Source organism: Lipotes vexillifer, unplaced genomic scaffold, assembly GCF_000442215.2.
Source record: "Lipotes vexillifer unplaced genomic scaffold, Lipotes_vexillifer_v1.1 scaffold200, whole genome shotgun sequence".
Taxonomy (NCBI): domain Eukaryota; kingdom Metazoa; phylum Chordata; class Mammalia; order Artiodactyla; family Lipotidae; genus Lipotes; species Lipotes vexillifer.
This window is the reverse complement of record NW_006790475.1, coordinates 987,356-1,007,485: the sequence shown is the minus strand read 5'-3', so window position 1 is coordinate 1,007,485 and position 20,130 is coordinate 987,356. Positions and strand designations below refer to the sequence as shown.

The 20,130-nt window shown below is 45.6% G+C and overlaps 2 protein-coding genes across 3 annotated transcripts in view; both read right to left on the bottom strand.

The window, feature by feature from the left end:
• Positions 1-10,248, bottom strand: part of PTPN18 (protein tyrosine phosphatase non-receptor type 18) — an 18,005-nt gene extending 7,757 nt beyond the window's left edge. The window contains exons 1-5 of one of the 2 annotated variants that reach the window (XM_007463769.1): positions 10,136-10,248; positions 7,828-7,936; positions 7,464-7,540; positions 7,289-7,384; positions 7,137-7,175 (exon numbers count right to left, since the gene is read on the bottom strand). In XM_007463769.1, coding sequence (XP_007463831.1) covers positions 7,137-7,175; positions 7,289-7,384; positions 7,464-7,540; positions 7,828-7,936; positions 10,136-10,228 — 414 coding nt within the window. In that variant the 5' untranslated portion in view covers positions 10,229-10,248. The remainder of the gene's footprint in view (positions 1-7,136; positions 7,176-7,288; positions 7,385-7,463; positions 7,541-7,827; positions 7,937-10,135) is intronic. The other variant, XM_007463770.1, reaches the window with a different exon arrangement.
• Positions 10,249-15,913: 5,665 nt separating this feature from the next.
• IMP4 (IMP U3 small nucleolar ribonucleoprotein 4) lies at positions 15,914-19,979 on the bottom strand. The gene is made up of 9 exons (XM_007463768.1): positions 19,955-19,979; positions 19,701-19,809; positions 17,785-17,868; positions 16,961-17,070; positions 16,750-16,882; positions 16,510-16,664; positions 16,333-16,427; positions 16,140-16,213; positions 15,914-16,059 (listed from the first exon to the last, which is right to left on the bottom strand). Exons 1-9 carry the CDS (start codon positions 19,955-19,957, stop codon positions 15,947-15,949), a joined length of 876 nt encoding a protein of 291 aa, XP_007463830.1. The 5' UTR covers positions 19,958-19,979; the 3' UTR covers positions 15,914-15,946.
• Positions 19,980-20,130: the final 151 nt, after the last annotated feature.

Sequence of the window (20,130 nt, the reverse complement as noted above, 5' to 3'; positions counted from 1 at the left end):
ACCCCCAAAAAAAAAAAAAAAAAAAAAAAAGATCAACTTAATAGATGCAGAAAAAACAATCTGAACAAAATCCAATAACTTTGCATATAAAAATATGAAGGGAACTAGACATAGAAAGGAAATTCCCCATCTTGATTTAAAAAGCAAAGCCAACAACAACAACAACAACAACAGATATCTACCAAAACCTACAGCTAACCTAATACTTAATGGTGAAAGACTGAATGTTTTGTGGTTAAGATCAGGAACAAGACAAGAATGTTTGCACTTTTTTGTACTGGAAGTTGTAGGCAGTGCAATTAGGAAAAAAGAAATGAAGGAAGGAAAGGAGGGAAGGTGGGAGGGACGAAGCAAGAGTGAGAAAAAAGGAAAGAATAGAAAAGAAAAGAAAAGAAAAAAAGATAGGGAGAGAAGGAAGAAGAAAGAAAGGAAGGGAGGTTACCCAGATTGGAAAGGAAGAAGCAAAAGTATGTCAACTTGCAGATAGCATGATATTATATATAGAAAACCCTAAAGAATGCGCGCGCACGTGCACACACACACACACACACACACACACACACACACACACTATTAGAACTAATAAGTGAGTTCGGCAAGGTTGCAGGATACAAAATCAATATAGAAAAATCAACTGTATTTTCATATTTAAAAAACTATTATTTGCAATACCTCCCCCCCCCCCCAGAATTGATAGATTCAATGAAATCCTTATCAGAATCCTAGAAGGCTTTTTGAAGATATGGGCAAGCTGATCTTAACATTAATATATAAACAATATGTTAACATTAATAAATGTGTTATGGATTCCCAAGACTGCCCTCAGGTTTGATGACTCAATAGGAGGGCTCACAGGACTCAGCATAGAGTTGTACTTGTGGCTACAATTTATCACAATGAAAGGTTACAGGATAAAACAGCAAAGGGAGAAGGCGCACAGGGTGAAGTCTGCAGGAAACAGGGTGCCAGCTTCCAAGGGTCTTCTCCCAGTGGAGTCACATAGAATGTGCTTAATTCCTCCAGAATGAGTTGTGACCACACATGTGAAATGTCCACAGGGACATTTAGGAATTCAGTGCCCAGGGTTTTTACTGGGGGACTCTATGTGGTATGTAGGCACCTCTGACTAGCATGTGACAAAACTTCAGACTCCCAGAGGGAAAGCAGATGTTCACATAAACCTACTGTCACATAGACACGCTGTCTGTATAAACAGTTTAGGCATGGTGAGCCACTCTTATTAGAAATCCAATTTCCAGTCAAGAGCCAACCTTGCAGGAAGTTCTTTTTAAGCATAAGCATTTATGCCTGCTATGTTAACTCTTTTCTGCATGGCAAGTGACCCAGAATAGCCAAAACAATCTTGAAAAAAGAAAAACAAATTTGGAGGACTCACACTTCCTGATTTCAAAACTTACCACAAACCTACAATACCGTGTAGTACTGGCACAAAGATAGACATGTCGATCAATGGAATAGGATTGAGAGTCCAGAAATAAACCTTTACGTGTACACTCAATTGATTTTCAACAAAGTACCAAGACCATTCAATGGGAAAAGCACAGTCTTTTTAACAAATGGTGCTAGGACAACTGGGTATCTATAAACAAAAGAATGAATTTGGACCTCTGTCTTACACCATATACAAAAATTAACTCAAAATGAATCAGAGACCTAAACATAAGAGAGAAAACTATAAAACACTTAGAAGAAAACATAGGAGTAAATCTTTTTGACCTTTGGTTAGACAATGACTTATTAGATACAACATCAAAAGCACATCAAAACAATAGATTGGAAGTCTTCAAAATTAAAAATCGTTTGTGCTTCAAAGGACACTATAAAAAAAATGAAAAGACACCCACACAATGGAAAAAAATATTTCTAAATCATATACTGATAAGGGGCTTGTATTCAGAAGAATTCTTACAACCCAATAATAAAAAGATAACTAACCCAATTAAAAAATGGGCAAAGGACCGAAACAAATATTTCTCCAAAGAAGACATGCAAATGGAAAAATAAGCACATGAAAAGATGTTTGGTAAATGCAAACCAAATCCACAAATCCACCTCATTAGGCAAATGCAAACCAAAACTGCAATGAGATACCACTTCCCATCCATTAGGATGGCTAATAAAAACAAAAGTGAAAACAGAAAATAACATGTCTTGGTGAGTGTATGGAAAAATGGAACACTTGTGCATTGCTGGTGAGAATATAAGGTGGTCCAGCCACTGTGGAAAGCAACAACAAAATTAAACACAGAATTGCCATATGATCCAGTAATTAATTCTACTACCCAAAAGAATTGAAAACAAGGACTCAAAACAGATACTTACGTACTAATGTTCATAGCAGCACTATCACAATAACCAAAAGGTAGAAACAACCCAAATGTCCATCAATAGGTGAATGGATAAACAAAATGTGGTACATACATACAATGAAACGTTATTCAGCCTTAAAAAGAATGAAATTCTGATACACTCTCCAACATGGATGAACCTTGAAAACCTGATAAATGAAATAAGTCAGACACGAAAGAACAAGTATTGTATGACTCCACTGATAAGAGGTACCTAGAAGAGGCAAATTAATAGAGACAGAAAGTAGAATAAAGGTTACCAACAGCTGCAGGAAGGGGAAATGGGAAGAAACTGTTAAATGGATACAGAGTTTCTGCTTGGGATGATGAAGAAGTTCTGGAATTGGACAGTGGTAACGGTTTGCAACACTGTGACTGTACTTAATGTTCCAAAATTGTACACTTGAGATCGTTAAAATGGCAAAATTTATGTTATGTATATTTTACCACAACTGAAAAAAAAAAAAAAAAGACCCAATGAGTACAACTTCACATCCAACAGGATACCAAAAATGAAAAAGACAGACAATAACAAGTGTTGGTAAGAATGTAGAGAAACTGGAACCTCCATACGTTGCTGGCTGAAATGTAAAATGATATAGCCACTGTGGAAAACAGTTTGGCAGTTCCTCAAAATGTTAAAAATAGAGTTTACCATACGACCCAGCAATTCCACTTCTAGGTATATATCCAAGAGAAATGAAAACATACTTCTACACAAAAACTTTCACGTGAATGTTTATAGCAGCAACATTCATAATCACCAAAAAGTGGAAACAGCTCAAATTCTATAAAGTGATTAATGGATATATAAAATGTGGTAGATCCATTCAATGGAATGTTATTCAGCAATAAGAACGGGTGAAGTATTGATGCATGCTACAATATACATTAGCCTTAAAACACAACCTTAGTCAAAGAAGCCAGTCATGAAAGACAACATATCATATGATTCCAGTTATAGGAAAAGTCCAGAGGGGGCAAATCCACAGAGACCAAAAATAGATTAGTAGTTGCCTAGGGTGGAGTTTGGTAGGAAATGCAGCATGACTGCTAATAGATACAGGGCTTCTTTATGGGGTGATGAAAAGGTTCTGAAATTCATTGTGGCGATGACTGTATAACTCAGGAATATACTAACAACAATTGCATTGCACACTTTAGGTGGATGAATTGTATCTCAATAAAGTTGTTTTTTTTAAAGATAATCTGTAGGAAAAATAATAGCAGTGTGTTGTGTAGTATATTTTAAGTTTAGAATCAAACCTAGGGCAACAATAGCTTGAAGCATGGAAAGAGAAAATTGAAATATGCTGTTGTAAAGTTCTCACATTTTACATGAAATGATATAATATTATTTGAACATAGACTGTGATAAGTACACATTCCACTAAGCACACAAGCACATAATACAAAGAGATATAACTAATAAGTGAATAATGACTGTGAAACAGAGTCATAAAAATTCTCAGTAAAAAAGAAGACAGGAAATAAGAAAGGAATAAAGAACAGGTAGAACAAATAGAGAACAAATAGCAAAATCATAGATTTAGACACATTATTGACACATTATAGACTAAATACTCCAATAAAAGGCAGAGATTGTCAGACTGGATAAAAAAGTACCCACAATATGTCAGCTATAAGCAACACAGTTTAAAAATAAAAATGGGGAATTCCCTGGAAGTCCAGTGGTTAGGACTCTGCACGTCCATTGCAGGGGGCATGGGTTCAGTCCCTGCTCAGGGAACTAAGAGGCTGCAAGCCCTGCGGTGCAGCCAAAAAAATAAATAATAAAATAAAATAAAATAAATAAAAATGAACACAGATAAAAAGTAAAAGAATTAAAATAGAGATATCATGCACACTCTAATCTAAAGAAGTTTAAATGGCTATATTAATATCAAAGTACACTTCAGAGAAAGGGATATTACCCTTTTCCTTTTAGAGATAAAAGGGACATTACATATTGAAAACAGAATTGTTTTTGTTTTTGTTTTTGCGGTACGCAGTCCTCTGACTGTTGTGGCCTCTCCCGTTGCGGAGCACAGGCTCCGGACACGCAGGCTCAGCAGCCATGGCCCACGGGCCCAGCTGCTCCAAGGCATGTGGGATCTTCCCGGACCGGGGCACGAACCCACGTCCCCTGCATCGGCAGGCGGACTCTCAACCACTGTGCCACCAGGGAAGCCTGAAAACAGAATTGATTCATCAGGAAGACATAATCCTAACTGTATAAGCACTCAATTATAGAGTTGTAAAATATCTGAAGCAAAAACTGACAGAACTGAAAGGAGAAATAGATAAATCTAAAATCAGAGTTAGAGATTTCAACACTCCTCTTTCGGCAAATAATAGGACAAGTAGATGAAAAAAAGTAAGAATAGGGACTTCCCTGGTAGTCCAGTGGTTAAGACTCTGCCCTTCCACTGCAGGGGGCACCCTTCCAGTGCAGTGGGCACAGGTTCGGTCCCTGGTCAGGGGAACTATGATCCCACATGCCACGTGCCCAAAAAGAAAAAAAAACAGTAAGAATAATAAGATTTGAATAATACTATTGAGAAACTTGTCCTAATTCACAGTTATAGAACAGTTGGAGGTTTCAACACTCCTCTCTTGGCAATTGATGGAATATTTAGAGAAAAGAAATCAGTAAGGATATAGAAGATACAGTAAAGATATAGAAGATATTAAAGTGTCTTTCAAAAAGACACAATCAATTTGACCTAACTGATATTTATAGAACACTCCACTCAACAAAGCAGAATACACATTCTTTTCAAGTGCAAACATTTACCAAGATAGATCATATTCATGGCCACAAAACAAGTTTCAGTACATTTGAATCATATGGCCACAATGGAACTTTGACCACAATGGAACTGAAAATTAATAACAGGAAGATATATGGAAAAGCCCCCAAATATTTGGAATCTAAGCACAGCCATGGTCAAATACCATTGGTCAAAGAAGAAATCACAAGGGAAATTAGAAAATATTTTGAGCTAACTGAAAAAAAAGACACTACATACCAGTTTGTGAGATGTAGCTAGAGCAGTGCATAGAGAAAAATGAATGACATTAAATACTTATATGTGGGGACTTCCCTGGTGGTCCAGTGGTTAAGAATCCATTTTGCAGTGCAGGGGATGCCGGTTTGATCCCTGGTCAGTGAACTAAAATCCCACATGCCACAGGGCAACTAAGCCCATGTGCTGCAACTAGAGAGCCCACGTACTGCAACTAGAGAGCCCATGTGCCACAACTACAGCCCACGCACTTTGGAGCCCGTGCGCCACAACTACAGAGCCCACATGCTCCAGAGTCCGCACGCCGCAACTACTGAGCCTGCACACCACAACTAGAGAGAAGCTTGCGCAACGCAACTAAGAGCCCACACACCGCAACAAAAAGATCCCCAATGCCGCAACTAAGACCCCATGCAGCCAAAAAATAAATAAATATTTTTAAAAAATACTTATATGTGAAAAAAATCACAAATCTATTATCTAAGCTTAAGGAACTAGAAAAAAAAAGAGCAAGTTAAACCTAAACCAGAAGGAAGGAAATGATAAAGGGAAGAAATTAATGAAATAAACATGAAAAAAAACAGAGCAAGTGAATAAAACTCAAAGCTGCTTCTTTGAAAAAATAATAAAATTGATAAGCCTCTAGCCTAGAGATTGGCTAACTTTCTATAAATGGCCAGGTAATAAATAGCTTAGACTTTGTGAGCCATACAATGTACTTAACTTGCAACTACTGAACTTGGCCATTGTAGCATGAAAGCAGGTATACACACTATGTAAACAAATGAGTGTGGCTATGTTCTTATACATTTTTATTTACAAAAACAGGCAGAAGGACAGATTTAGTACAACAACTAAAGTTTGCTTGTCTTTATTCTTGCCAGACCAATGTAGGAGAGAGAGAGAGAGACAGACGACCAACTATCAAAATTAGGAATGAAGAAGGTACATCACTACAGATTGTACAGACTCCATGATCAGCCAGCCATCCTGGGGCAGTACTTACCCCACCCCCAGTCCTGTCCATGGAGCATGCCAGGATGCAGAAACCATGTGCCTTCAATGTTGACATACATTCTTTGAGTAACTAATTTATGTTAATGGGCAAAACAAAGATCCCTGCCCTCATGGAACTTTTCTTCTTTATCAGGGAGACAGAATAAACAATATACATAACACATTTGTAGATTATCTTGTATGTTAGAAGTTGGTAAGAACTGTGAAGAAAAAAATGAAAGTAGGACAAGGGAAGGAGAGCGAGAGCGCTTGGAGTTCCAAATGGGTGAGATCCAGGAAGATCTCATTGAGGAAGTAGCATCTGAGCCAAGACCTGAAGGTGGTGATGGAGCAGGCCAAGGGGAAATGTCCCAGGCAGTGGGAACAATGCATAGGACCCGAGGCAGAACAAAGGCCAGGGTGGTTGGAGTGGAGTGAATAAGGGGGAGAAAGGTGGAAAGAGAGATCAGAGCTGTACTGGGGAAGCCACAGTTATAGGGCCTTATGGTCTATGGTATGGAATGGGGCGGGAAGACCAGCAGGAGAGGGGTTGAGCCCCATGAATAAAAGGTATAAGATCAACAAAAAAATTAAAGATAGTAATAGTGGGTTTAGCAGAGGTACAGTGAAGGTCACACCAAGAACTGGGCCATTGAGTCATGGCATCAGGGAAGAGCTAGCAAGATTTCTCCTGTCTCCTCTCTGCACAAGGATAGGCACTCTAGGGGCTGAGGACACCTACCTGTCCATTTTCCATCTCCCGACAGGCCATCAGGACCACCTAGACAAGAGGGGGAAGGGGAAAGGGAGCAGATTTGGTTTAGGGGGTGTGGTTATCAGGACCAAGGGAGGACCCAGAATGTTGGCCATACCTCCCCCTCCCCCAAAGCTGACCTTGACCCCAAACTCCCAGAGCAGGCGCCAGAAGTCTAGCAAGGTGTGAGGCAGGGGTCCTTGCATGGCGATGTAGGCCTGGCTTCCATCTGTGCCCTGGTAAAGGCTAAGTTCACTATGGAGATCCCGCTGTCCCCTCCACCACCTCTGCCCCTTCCCTAACGCCCAGCCTGACCCTGATGAAGTTGCCATTGATGTAGTCTCCATGTCCCTCTTCCTGGAGCAGGGAAAGGATCACTCGTGTCTTATCGTCTGCCAGCGGGAGAGGTGAGAAACGTGGAGTTTGTGGGTGACAGGGGCCTTGACGGCCTCCCAGATGAAAGCCAGCAGGGGACAGCATACCTAGCAGGGATCCCATCGAGGTGCACTCGCAGACTGCTGGGGAGAAATGCAGCCGCAGCAAGGCCCTGGGAGGGAGAGTTCTGGGGGCCCAGTGGTGGCACGGGGATTCGGGCTAACGCCTGCACTGCCTCGGGGTGCAGGCATGCAAAGCAGCACCGACTCCCTCCAAAAGGCCCCCACTCCCACCCCCAACTTACATGGCAGCACATCTTTGTAGCGGTTCTTCCTCACATTTTCTGGTCGACTGCCGGCCTCAGTGGAACACACGCTGTCTGTCTTCCAGGAGGCTGAGCGGGCCCGGATGTCCTGGTGGGAGGACAGAAAGAAGACCCGGGGGAGGGAGGAAAGAGCAAGAGAAGAGCCAGGTCAGGGTCCTGGGACACTGAGACTCTCACAGGGATACACAGCACGTGGCCTGTGAGAGGTGAGTGCAGTGCCCAGAGAGCACAGGGCCTGCTAATTATGATTCCATAATAGTAGCGACTCAGAGTGCCTTCTCTGTGCCAGGCTCTGTGTGAGGGCATTGAACCACCTGCAAGGTCCCTCCAAAGTGGGTACTATTATTGACGTCCCCATCACGCCGGTGAGAAAGCTGAGGCACCACATGTTTGAGTGACTTGCTGAAAGTCCCACCCAGGAAGTGGCACAGTGAGTGAGTGAGCATTGAACTCAGACCTCTGAGCATCTACCCCCTGTACACTCAATGTGTATTTACATTGTACTGTGAACAATAATTGTAATATATTATGCATTTAAAATAACAAACATGGTGATACACAATATATAAGACAATATACAATGCATATGAATTATAATGTATAACATTACTTATGTAACTAGATACTATAGGTGCTTTACTACTGTTCCATTATTATAATTAGTGAATAGCATTACCATCATCAAGTATTCATAATCATGATGATAATAAGTAACACCTACCAAGCCCCCTGATGAGTGCAAGCCACCATTCTAAGTGTTCTTATGCCCATCAAGTCATTTACATCCTCGTGGACACATTAGTGTAGTGGGTACCACTATTAATATTTTTACTATATAGATGAGGAAACCAAGGCCTAGAGAGGCCCAAAGACTCCTGTGAGTACAGGAGGCTGCCTGCAGGAGGGTGGCCTCCAGCAGCTGGCACTGCTTACTGTCCCAGACTGGACCCAGACCTGGATGGACATGATGTCATGTACTACCTGGATATTATGTTTACATTTATTATGTACATTTTCATATTGAATAAATTATATATTTTGCATTTATTATGCATTTCTTATATATGATATTTATTTTTATATTTGTGTAAATTTAGATTTATCTTAAACTTCTTTTATCTATTTGTTACATATTTTATTACTTAGGAACTTCAATAACTGCTTATTTGATAAATTATAATTCTATGTTGTATTTATGTGTAATCTACTGTTTTAAGAAGTTAACTAATGTTGTTATTGTGTAAATTATAGTTTACAATCATATTTATACCTATTCACTATATATTTTCTATTTATTAATCAAATTATTTCATAAATGTTTCTGTTATCTATATTGTACTCAACGATATATAGTAGTTTATTAGATACATACATATATTTACCAAACTTATTTCTAAATTTGAGATGTCACCATATATTGTATTTACATATTTGCATAGCACGTTTCCATGTTATTATATTTAAAATACCTCAGTACATGTAGATGCGATGCCTACGACGCTGCTGCGTTAGCATTCTTTACATACGGCTTGCACTACCCCATTGTAAAGTTTAGAATATTTATAACTAGTGACAAAGGCGCCTACAAAGTGAGAGCTCAAGATGTGCTAAGCGGTTTTTACCCACACCGGTTATTTTAATCCTCAGGCCAGTTGAGTCATCAATGTCCTCATTTCATCCAAGGAGAAACTGAGGCCAGAGGGACCGGATAAAGCGCCCCTGGCCACAGCGCCTATTAGAGCCGGCGTCCACACCCTCGCCGCAGCGGGGCCTCTTGGTTCCCCTTTCCCCAGCCCCTTCCTCCCCAGGACCACAAGAGTGACTGCCTGGTCGCCTGGAGCGGCCGGGCGTCGCGTGTCCAGCCCAGGTGAGCGCCCGCCCTGCTCAGCAACCGGACGATTCTGGGAGCGCGGCAAGGGCGCAGGGACCCGAAGGCGTGTGCGGCCCCGCCCGACCCGGCCGTGGACATCGCCCTCTGGGACCCTACTGGCAGAGGGTGAAGACAGACAGGGAGAGAGTGCGACAGAGAGAGGTGCTGGGGAGAGAAAAACAGAGAGATCTCGAGGCGAGGAGACGCCCCTGGAGGCCGAGAGACAGAGATAGAGAGAGACAGAGAGAGAGACAGAGACAGAGAGACAGAGACACAGACAAAGAGAGAGACAGAGAGAGAGAGAGACAGAGAGAGAGAGAGGCAAAGCGCAGCAGGGCGCACAGGAGAACAAACGTCTGGACCGTCCAGGGCAAGGAGCCGAAGCGCGGCGCGCTGCCGGCCAACTCGGCCACTCACGCTGAACTCGTAGGCGAGGACCGCCCCCTCCCGGCCGCCCCGTGCCTCCAGTTGCTCCAAGAAGCTCCGCGCCGCGTGCAAGCTGCGGCTCATGGCGCTGCCAGCGACGCCCAGGCCACCTGTAGCGCTCCGCGCTCCCACCTAGTGTAGACTCCGTGGGAGGCTGCCGAGGCCCCGCCTCAGATCTCGCCAGCCAATGGAAGTGCGCAGCGGCGGACAGGGCGCCCCCCTTGGCCAATGACACTCAGAGCCCGCCCCAGCCTCGCCTACAGGCTCCCGGACCCGGGCGGCTGCCTGAGCGCTTGGTTCACCCGGGCTGGGCCAGGGACGTGGATCCTGCGGTGGCTCTTCCCTTTTTCATGGCCTCCGCGTGAGCTGGCTGAGTCCGCACGGTCCCATGGCCACTTCCTCTCTCTTGGACCCGGGGTCCGCGCCCGGGCAGGGCGGATGGCTGCACGCCCTCGCCCGGTCTCGCCGGCTCTGTCTTCTGGGAGCTAGGCTGTGTCCGGATCTGAGCCGGGGTGGCGTGGCAGCTGTGAGTAAAGACGGTCGCCGAGACCGAGCTGCAACTCCTGCCTGGGGGACCCCGGGTGGGGACCATCCCGCGCTTTGCGCTTCGGCGGGGTCCGAGGGAGGTCGGGGGAGGTAGCCGCGGGGGAAAAGGATACCCGGGCACCTGGGCTGTGAGAAAGACTGAATCCGTGTATTTCCTAAGGTTCCTTCTTTTTCTGGGCCGGGCTAGGATGAACTGGGGGCGCCAGCATCCAGTCCTAATTTGAGAATTTCAACCCGCATAAACCTTCTGGGACACTGAGAATCGAGGCTCTGGGAGTGGGTTCCAAGGGACTAGGTGTTCTCAGTGCTTTTAAGGGGCTTATTTTCTTTCGTCCCCACACTCTTGTTTTCAGAAAATGTGGAGAAGACTGGAGGACAGCTGCTGTCCCAGCTCCCAGGGCCACCAAGGGGAGGCTGGAGAGAGCAGAGAGGAGCCTACAGCCCCTGCCGAGGATTGGCCAGTGTAGATGGGCTAGCCCATCCTTCACCTCGGGGGTGAGGAGTGAGGACCTAATTCATCAGTGTTAAGTCAAGAACAGGCAAACTGTTTCTTAAAGGGCTTGGGTCTCTGGTCCTTGTCCCAGCTACTCAATTCCGCTATGCAGGGTGAAAGCAACCATGGGCAACATGTAAAGGAATGAGCATGGCTGTGTCCCAAACTTTGTGGACTTTAAATTTTAAGTTCATGTGTCACGATTTGTGTATGTGTGTCCTGCAGGCTGTGGGTTGCTGACCCCAGTTTAAGTGACTGAGAGGTCAAAAAGCCAGTTAGTGGGGATGTTTCACTTATTGAGGGGTCAGTAGGAGTCACTGTTGACTCAGTGTTTATCACTGTCATCTTTGAGAGTTCAAAGGTGGTCAGCAGTGATCACTGAGGATGGACATTGATAGTGAATTCATTGGAGGCCAGTGAGAGTTCCTTGGATGTTCATGGAGACTGTCAGTAGATGTCAGTGGCAGTCACTGGGAGGTCAGTGAGAGACTGAAAGTAACTGAGGAGCCATGGGACTTGGAATGTTAGTTTACTAAATAACTGAGGGGTCAAAAGAGTCAGGGAAGGTCATTGAGGGCCACTAACCAGGGCTCAATAGTGAATGTCAGTGGAATCACTGAGATTTCTTGGATGGTCATGGGTTCTTGGAGACTCAGGGTGGCAGGATACAGAAGTATCAGTGAACTTTGAGAAAATATGGAGGCCCACTGGAGGAGTCACAGAGACTCTTGCGTCCCTGAGTAATCATGGATACTAATGGCAGTCATTTGGGTATAGTGGATACCAGAGCAAAGGGGGAACAGCCACTGTGGGATCAAGAAAGGGCTTTATGGACCCTGCTGGTAGTGAATGTCATTGGATGTCAATGATCACTGGAAACCAGTGCTACCTGGGGAGCAGAGGCAACATTGAGGGTCAGTGAGCCATCCATATCACCTATGGTGATGACTGGGAGGCAGGGCAGCTAACCCAGCAACTGGGTTCTGCCACTCTGGGATCTTCTGTTCCACTAGGGGCTGAGGGTCTATTTGTCTGACAGGGTGGGGTGTATATGTCTATCTGTCCCCCTGGCTTAGGAGACATCTGTCTATCCTGAGGACCTACCTGCCTTTCTCATAGGCTGGGTCCTACTGGCAGAGTAAGTCTGTCAAGCTGAAGGTCTGGCTGGCTAGTTGACTGGGTAGTGGACTGTCTCTCCATTGAGTTAACTGTCTCTCTGTACAATTGTGGGGCTCTGTCCTTGAGGAATTCTGTCTTTTGGTTGGCTGGAAGTGGGGTGGGAGGGGGGTCCAGGTGTCTGGACACAGGTCTTTCTGGATGCCTGGCTGAGCACCTTCCCACCTGTCCAATAATCTGTCCATTTGTCTGGCTGTCCTGCTGCAGTCTCTCTCTCCCTGGGACTCTATCTAGAAGTCTGTCTTGCCAGGGATCTATGTGTCTGTTTGCCTGCCTGTTTGGGAATCTTTCTGCCTATCTGGCCTGTGAACAGAGTGGCTGAGACTTTAGTCCACCTGCCATGCTTCCACCAGGGTTGGGTGTCTGTCTTTCTAGCTGCACGTCCACCTCCTACTACACACCCTCCTCTTGTTTAACCGGACCGCCATCCTGACACTGACCATCCCTCCATGTCTCTCCAACATCCAAATTCTCCTGGCTTGCCCTCTGCTCAGCTCAGGCTGGGTGTAGCGGATGGAAAGACCCCCAAGACCTCCACCAGCAGCCCTGGCTCACCCCTCTCCGTTGTCCCAGAGAACTGCAAGCTGTGTTCCTGCAGTGGGACTCACTGCTGCTGCTGGCCCTCTTGCGCACCCTACTGGCGGCAGTCCCAAGCAGTGGGAGCAGCTGGCACTGTCCTGAAGATCCTGAGCACCCCAGCGCCCACATGCCACTCTGCCACCTGCTTCCCAGCTCAGAGTGCTAGGCCACCCAACACAGCCAAGTGAACAGGGTGCTGGAAAGTACTCAGAGAAGCTTTTGCAATACTGTGAAGAACCCACCCTGCGCTGATGTTGCAAAGGGGAAATAGTAACTTTTTAAACAGTGGAGAAACCTGGCAGACACCACCCTCACCTAGAAGGCCTATGCGGGGATAGTCTGAGACTACTGACATCCCTATTGAACAGTTCTTCTGACTTCCTTTTTTGCTAGGCCACAAAAGGGAACAAAAAATTTGAAAAAATTCTCCCACTGCTCCACTCTGTTACGAACTTTTGGATTGGGTGTGGGCTGACCTGTTGGCCCACCTACAAGTCTGGCATTTGGCAAAAAAGGAAAAATGCCAGCCTCTCCAGTTACAAGTGGCAGCTTGCATCCACCAGTGATTGGAGGTAACTGCCTTTGGGAGGGCTTTTGTTCCAGACTCTGGAAACTCCACAAGACAAACCAATTTCCTAACTGAATAAATTACAAAGAAAATTAAAAAGAGAGAATTCTATAGGATAAAAGAGACTTAGAATTTATACACAGTTGCTCATAACAGCATTATCAAAACAGCCCAAAAAAAGTGAAAAACAAAATTTCATAAACTGATGGATAAATAAGGTATACACATGCAACAGAATACTGTTTAGCAATAAAAAAAGGAATAAAGTACCGACACATGCTACAACACGGATAAATTTTGAAAACAATGCTAAATAACAGCACATATCGTATGATTCCGTTCCGTTACCAAGTTGAAGCTCATACTGCTCGCCGCACGACAGGCCAATAATCGAGAGACGAGTTGTTGGGACAAGAAGACTTTATTTGCAAAGCCAGCAAACCGAGAAGATGGTGGGCTCGTGCCCCAAAGAAATATCTTGCCTGAGTTAGAATTCAGGCTCCTTTTATACTAAGAGGAGGAAGTAAAATCAAACACTTCCTGGTTCCCATCGGCCTCTGGAGAGGATGTGTTAATTTCTTCCTCCCTGCAGTCATTTACAGGTGGACCTGGTCAGGATGTTTCCTGTGAGTTAAACAAAGGTATTTCAGCTCATTACCTGGGAAGCGGGGTTCCCAGAGATGAGCCATTATGTATAACTCAAGCTTATAGGCAACATCCCTTTAGTGATTAGCTTGTAATAGAATACAAAAGGTTCTTCCCTATTACAGTTCCTATGGAATGTCCAGAATAGGCAAGTCTATAGAAACCAAAAGTAGATTACTGGCTACAAGGGGCTGGGAGTTGGGAGATGGTTGGAGAGGAACGGGAAGTGACAGCTAAAGAGCACGTTGTTTCTTTTAGGAGTGACAAAATGCTCTAAAGTTAGACTGTGGTGATGGTTGTACAACCCTGTGAATGTGATAAAAAAATAATTGTACACTTTAAACAGGTGAACTGTGTGGGACATGTGCATTATATCTCAATAAAGCTGTTTTAAAAGAGACTTGTCAATCATTTGCAATGAATGGACCTAAATTGGATCCTAGTTCAAACAAATATAACGTAATCAGGGAAAACTGAACATTAACATGTAGAATTCGGAATAACTGTTGATTTTTTAGGTGCAACAGTGGTATTGTTATTCCTGTTGAGTCTTATCTTTCAGAGATATATGGAAATGTTTATGGATGAAATGATATGGTGTCTGGGATTTGCTTCAAAATAAACGAATGGAGTGGATAAAGGGAGTAGGTGGGGCTGTGAAGGAAACCAGACTGGTCAACATTGAGATGAGCTCATGGACTCACTGTACAGTCCTCTCAGCTCTTATGTTTGGAATTTTCCACAATTAAAAGACTTAAAACAATCAATCAACATGGAGGTGAACAACTGTTTCTATAAAGAGCTAACAGGTCACAGAGAATACACATACACTAATAGCCATTGAGTATTTGAAGATGCATAACCTCTGTCATAATTAAAGAAATGCAAATTCAACTGAGGACCCATTTTGCACCTAGAGCTCGGGCAAGATGCAAAGTCTGACAGTTCACAGTGCCTACAAGGACACAGGAAACACTCAGATCTGATGATAGTGGCTGGGAGAGACAGCCTCCTGGAGGACAATTTTGCAGCATCTATAATCATTTTCAAGACACAATTCCACTTGCAGTAGTTTACTCATCAGATATACTTGCATAAATACGCACAGAGGTATGTTCAATGTTCTTGAAGCAATGTTTGTGGTAGTAAAAATAGGAAACAACTTGAGTGTGTGACCATCAAAGAGTGGTGAATCCACACATACCAGACATCCTAGATAACCTAGAAATATCCTCGGTAATCCAGGGAAAGCCTAAGGAGATCTTTAAAGGGAAAGATGGTCATTATAAAGCTTTCCACTGCTGGTGAGTCCAAGTGCACTGAGTTCTCTGAGGAACTTTAATTACACTCAAAGGAGGCCACAATGAAGTGAATAAATGGTTTGCCTCTTGTTTATTTTCTGTCTGTCTCTGGCTGAGAGCTGGCCCCAGCGCCAAGCCCTGCTCTAAGTGAGACTTCTGCGCTCACATTATTATCCCCACTCCCAGATGACGAAGTCACAGGCCCCTGACAGAGAGCAGCACCAAATCTCCCAGGGTAGCACCAAACCCTCTGTGGCCCAGGGGCAAGCCAGCACATCAGGCCTGCCTTGTCCTAGACATGATGTCAGCACCAGGCCTGAGAATGTCCCAGAGCTATCAGGTCCCCAGCTGAGGGGACCCCACATCCTTCACGCTCAGCCTGACAGCCCTGTCCTGGCCACTCAGAGGCTAGCAGGGTGCTGTGGCAAGCAGACTTTATTCTGACCTCTCCCCAGCTCCCGGGTCCAGGTCCACATCCTGACTGGTGAGTGGGCTCACTCAGCACTCAGGAAGACCCTCTTGTGCGCGGTGTTGGTGTAGGGGTGCCAGCGCCACTCCACGTCTGCTGTGGCCTCCTGCTCCAGCGTGCCCAGACGGATCATGTACACTGGCGAAGGGGGATGAGATATGGTCACTTACACAGCCAGCACGCCCCCCACCAGATACGGGATAAAGCCCCAAACTCACACTTCAGCTCAAAGCGAGGCCCAACCTCAGTCAGCTCCACATTGCGGTGGTCGGTCTTCTTGTACACATGGTGCCTGGGGCAAGGGGGGCAGGGCAGGAGTGCAGAGAGGCAGGGAGCAGCTTCAGGGTCAACAACAAACAGCACAGGGACACAAAGGTCAGGACCCCATTCGGGCCCAGCCCACTGACCCACCGGAAGGAGATGTAGTCGTCCTGGTTGGCGAAGGTGATGACCCGGCGGCTATCATCTTTGGGCACAGGGAACAGGTAGCGGAGTATGTCAGAGACCTGGGGCAGAAGGAAGAAAAGTGGCAAATGCCCAGCCTGGCACTCCAGGCCCCCAGCCCTCACCCCACGGCCTCAGACTCACCCGCTTACCCAGGCGGGAGGAGAAGCCATGCATGATCAGGTGAGGCTTGGCCTCCGACGCGGTGCCCAGGTTGGGGATGTCATGCCGCATGACCACGTTGCACAGTGTGAAGTACGCGGTTGGGCCAAAGGGCAGGTGGCTGACAATGAGCCCCACTGGCAGGGCCAGGTAAGCCGTCAGAGACCCTCTGCTCCCAGCCAGCCATCATGGCAGCACCCTGTTCCCTCCCTTCAGTCTTACCAGGTGTGCCTCGATGCTCGTGGACAACCAGCAGGTCAGTGACCCCGTTGGCTTTGCAGGCTCGCACAAGCGCCCCAACCTCATGCCGGCCACGGTTCATGCGCTGGGCGCCTGGGAACACCAACTTTAGCTCCTGCATATGAACTCCCTCTGGTTAGGACTGGGGCTCCTGGGGCCTGAGCATCTCCCACTAACTCCCACCTACTGGTACCTTTGCAAACATCTTGAGGCGGGAACTGGGATCTCGGGAAGTAGTGATCATGACCTTGGGATCCTCAACCCCTGCCCATCGATACTCATCATCCATGTGGCTGGTCACACCTGTTAGGAGTGTGAGGCGCAAGAACATGACGTTGTCTAGAGAAGTGAAATGCTAACTTGGGGTGGCCAAATCCACCTAGAACAGCACTGATGATACCTTCAAGGATGGAAAGGCTCTCTACCTGCTCTGGGCCAACAGGGTGGCCCCCAGCCACACTGGCTACAAACACAAGTGTGACCAAGGAACTGAATCTTTGTATTTGATTTAATTTTAGTTCATTGAAGTTGTAGTAATCACATGGAGCTAGTAGCTACCACGTTAGCACAAGTCCAGATTCAGTTAAGGCCAAAGGTATCAGGCTCCATTCCCTCATAACAAATATTTATAATGTTTGTGATTCCTTTCATATTTGTTGAATAATGCAGTGAATGAGACACCTGAGTGCCAATGAAGTGCTGATAGCTGAGGACACAGCAGTGAACAAAATGGACACTGTTCTGCCCCAGCAGAGCCCACCGTCCTAGTAAGGGGGACAACCAACAGACAAAGCAAAGCAGAAAGTGGGGTAACACTGTGTCGTGTAAATGGAATTGGGAGCACTCAGGGAGAGGTCCCCTGAGGTGTCATCTGTCCAGAGCCACGAGGGCACCTGGGGGACAGTTTCAGGAGTGGGAGCTGCACAACCTTTCTTCAAGGTGTCTGAGGAATGACATGGAAGCCAGTGGGCTCAATGGCAGGGAGTGAGGCTGGCTCACAGGGTCAGGGAAGGTCACCTTCACCGCCGGCATCGTCAAACTCCAGGGAACACTGTAAGGCCAGAGCCTCCCTGCGTAACTCGGTGGGAATCAGGCGGTTCTCTGCAGAGGGAAGACAGAGGGGCTAGTGAGACACATGCATGGAGCCTTCAGTTTATACAACACTAAACAAACTTGATGGAAAAATACCCCTTTTACTCCTTTCTGAGCAGAGAGGTGATACTTAACTGGGGGAGAGGGATGAAACTATTTTTGGCTACATGCCAACCTGCTAACAGTGGTTATAGGAGATTTCATTTACTATGGTTCCTGAGTCTCAAGACTTGAAGGGTTTCTAAAATACTTAATCACAAGTATGCACTCCCTTTGTAGTTAGAAAAAAACTAACAATTAATTTTTAAAGAATAAATGGAAACTGCTCTTTCTATACAAAGGTGGACCAGAAACCCTGAAACCCTCTGACAATAAAATCATTAATCGTGATGCTCTGGGTCAGAGGTTTCCTCTGTGAACTAATGCAAGACTTGGCAGAGGGGCTAGGCTGTGGGCATGCCCACTTTGGAGCATGCCCTTGAACCCAGCAGGTCCCTCCAACATGCCCTGGACAAACTCTTGCACATGGAAGAGAATGTTCACAGCAGCAGGCCTGCCCCAAACTAAAAATAAGCTCAACACCACCCACAGGGAAATGGATAAAGACCCTGTGGAATATTAACCTGCAGGAGCCCCACCTACACTCAATGGATCTTAGAAACAACACTGAACCAAAACAGAAAGCTGCAAAAGAATACACGCAACCTAATACTACCTTTACAACTAAAAATCTACCATATGATTTAAGATTACAAACAAGCATGATAATCCTCAAAAAGAACAGCAAGGAAATGGTTCATTTTTTTTTTTTTTTTTTTTTGCGATATGTGGGCCTCTCACTGTCGTGGCCTTTCCCGTTGCCGGACGCGCAAGCTCAGCGGCCATGGCTCACAGGCCCAGCCGCTACGCGGCATGTGGGATCCTCCCAGACCGGGGCACGAACCCGTATCCCCTGCATCGGCAGGCGGACTCTCAACCACTGCGCCACCAGGGAGGCCCCGGAAATGGTTCATTTTTAATCAATATTCAATACTGTGTTTATCTAAGCTGGGTGAACTATTTCTGAATTTAAATATATTGATCATTTTTCATTTCTTAGCATGGGCAGATAGGTCACAGGTGTTTAATTTTATGCTTGGCATAAGTACTACATACACATACCTTATATACTTTAAGTATCTAAAACCTAAGAAAATCAAAGTGAATCTAAAATAGATATGGAGTTGATGTACTATCAGGTAGGAAACAGAGCTCCACCAACATGAGAACCAACAAAATACGGATAAATACGGCATTTCCAATCAGGCATGTGTGACAGGCTCTTCATTAGTACGGCAAATGGAAAGCGGGGAAAATATTGCAAAGTTAAATTCCTAATTTACAACGCAAATAAAATTCAGTTCTACACGAGTGAACAGTTTTAAAATACAAGGGACTCATAACAGCACTAAAAGACAATAAGATATTCTTGTTACCTTGTAGTGAAAAAAAGTAGAAAGAATAAAAACGACAGAGGGGAAATAAATATAGTACCACGTGAAACGTTTAAATTTGGGAAGACCTGGACACTGTAAATAAAATGACTACGCAAGTTGTAAAATCTGGATACTGCAGCATAAATGACAAGTAATTCACACCATCATGCAAGCGACATTTGCAACCCATCAGGAAGATCCAACGGGAAAGGAAAATGACCAGTAAATACTTGAAAAGATACTCACCATACTAACACGAGTAAATGCTAATTAAAAGCGTTTGACACCACTGGCCTTTTTCTCGTTGGGTTTTAACAGGAAAGCCCAAGAGTCTTTACCGTGACTGGGGGGCGGGGACAGACGTACCCTCGAGCGCACGCCGAACCTTGTCCTTCCTCTCCTGGGCCGTTCGCCGAGCCTCCTCACAGGCCTTGCGATACAGGTACTCGCGGCGAAGGCGGGCTTCGCGGCGCAGCTGGAAAACAGCAGATCCGCTCAGACAAACCTTTTTCGCCGCGCAAGACCGGGCCCGGGAAACACCCGCCCCGAGCCCACGGGCCACATCCCCAGCCTCTGCGAGCCCCCGACCTCCAAAACAGGAGCTTAAACATCACTCCTACCATCCTGGGCGCAACTTCCACGTGAGTCCAGTTCTCTTCTGGCGCCGCCGGCACCACGCAGTCGTCGCTTCCGCCCTCAACCGAGAAGGCCGCTATAGGCCTCACTAGGTTCTGCTGCTGCCGAGAATGCCCAAAGTTAAAATGGCTGGGAGTCGCAAGGCGATTGGCCAGCCCGA

Bases quoted from the DNA above. Each gene is read 5' to 3' on its own strand.
- IMP4 (XM_007463768.1), bottom strand. The intron at 16,214-16,332 runs GTGGGTCAGTGG...CCCTTGCCCCAG, and splicing joins GACGACTACATCTCCTTCCG to GCACCATGTGTACAAGAAGA. The intron at 16,060-16,139 runs GTGAGTTTGGGG...CCCCTTCGCCAG, and splicing joins GCCTCGCTTTGAGCTGAAGT to TGTACATGATCCGTCTGGGC.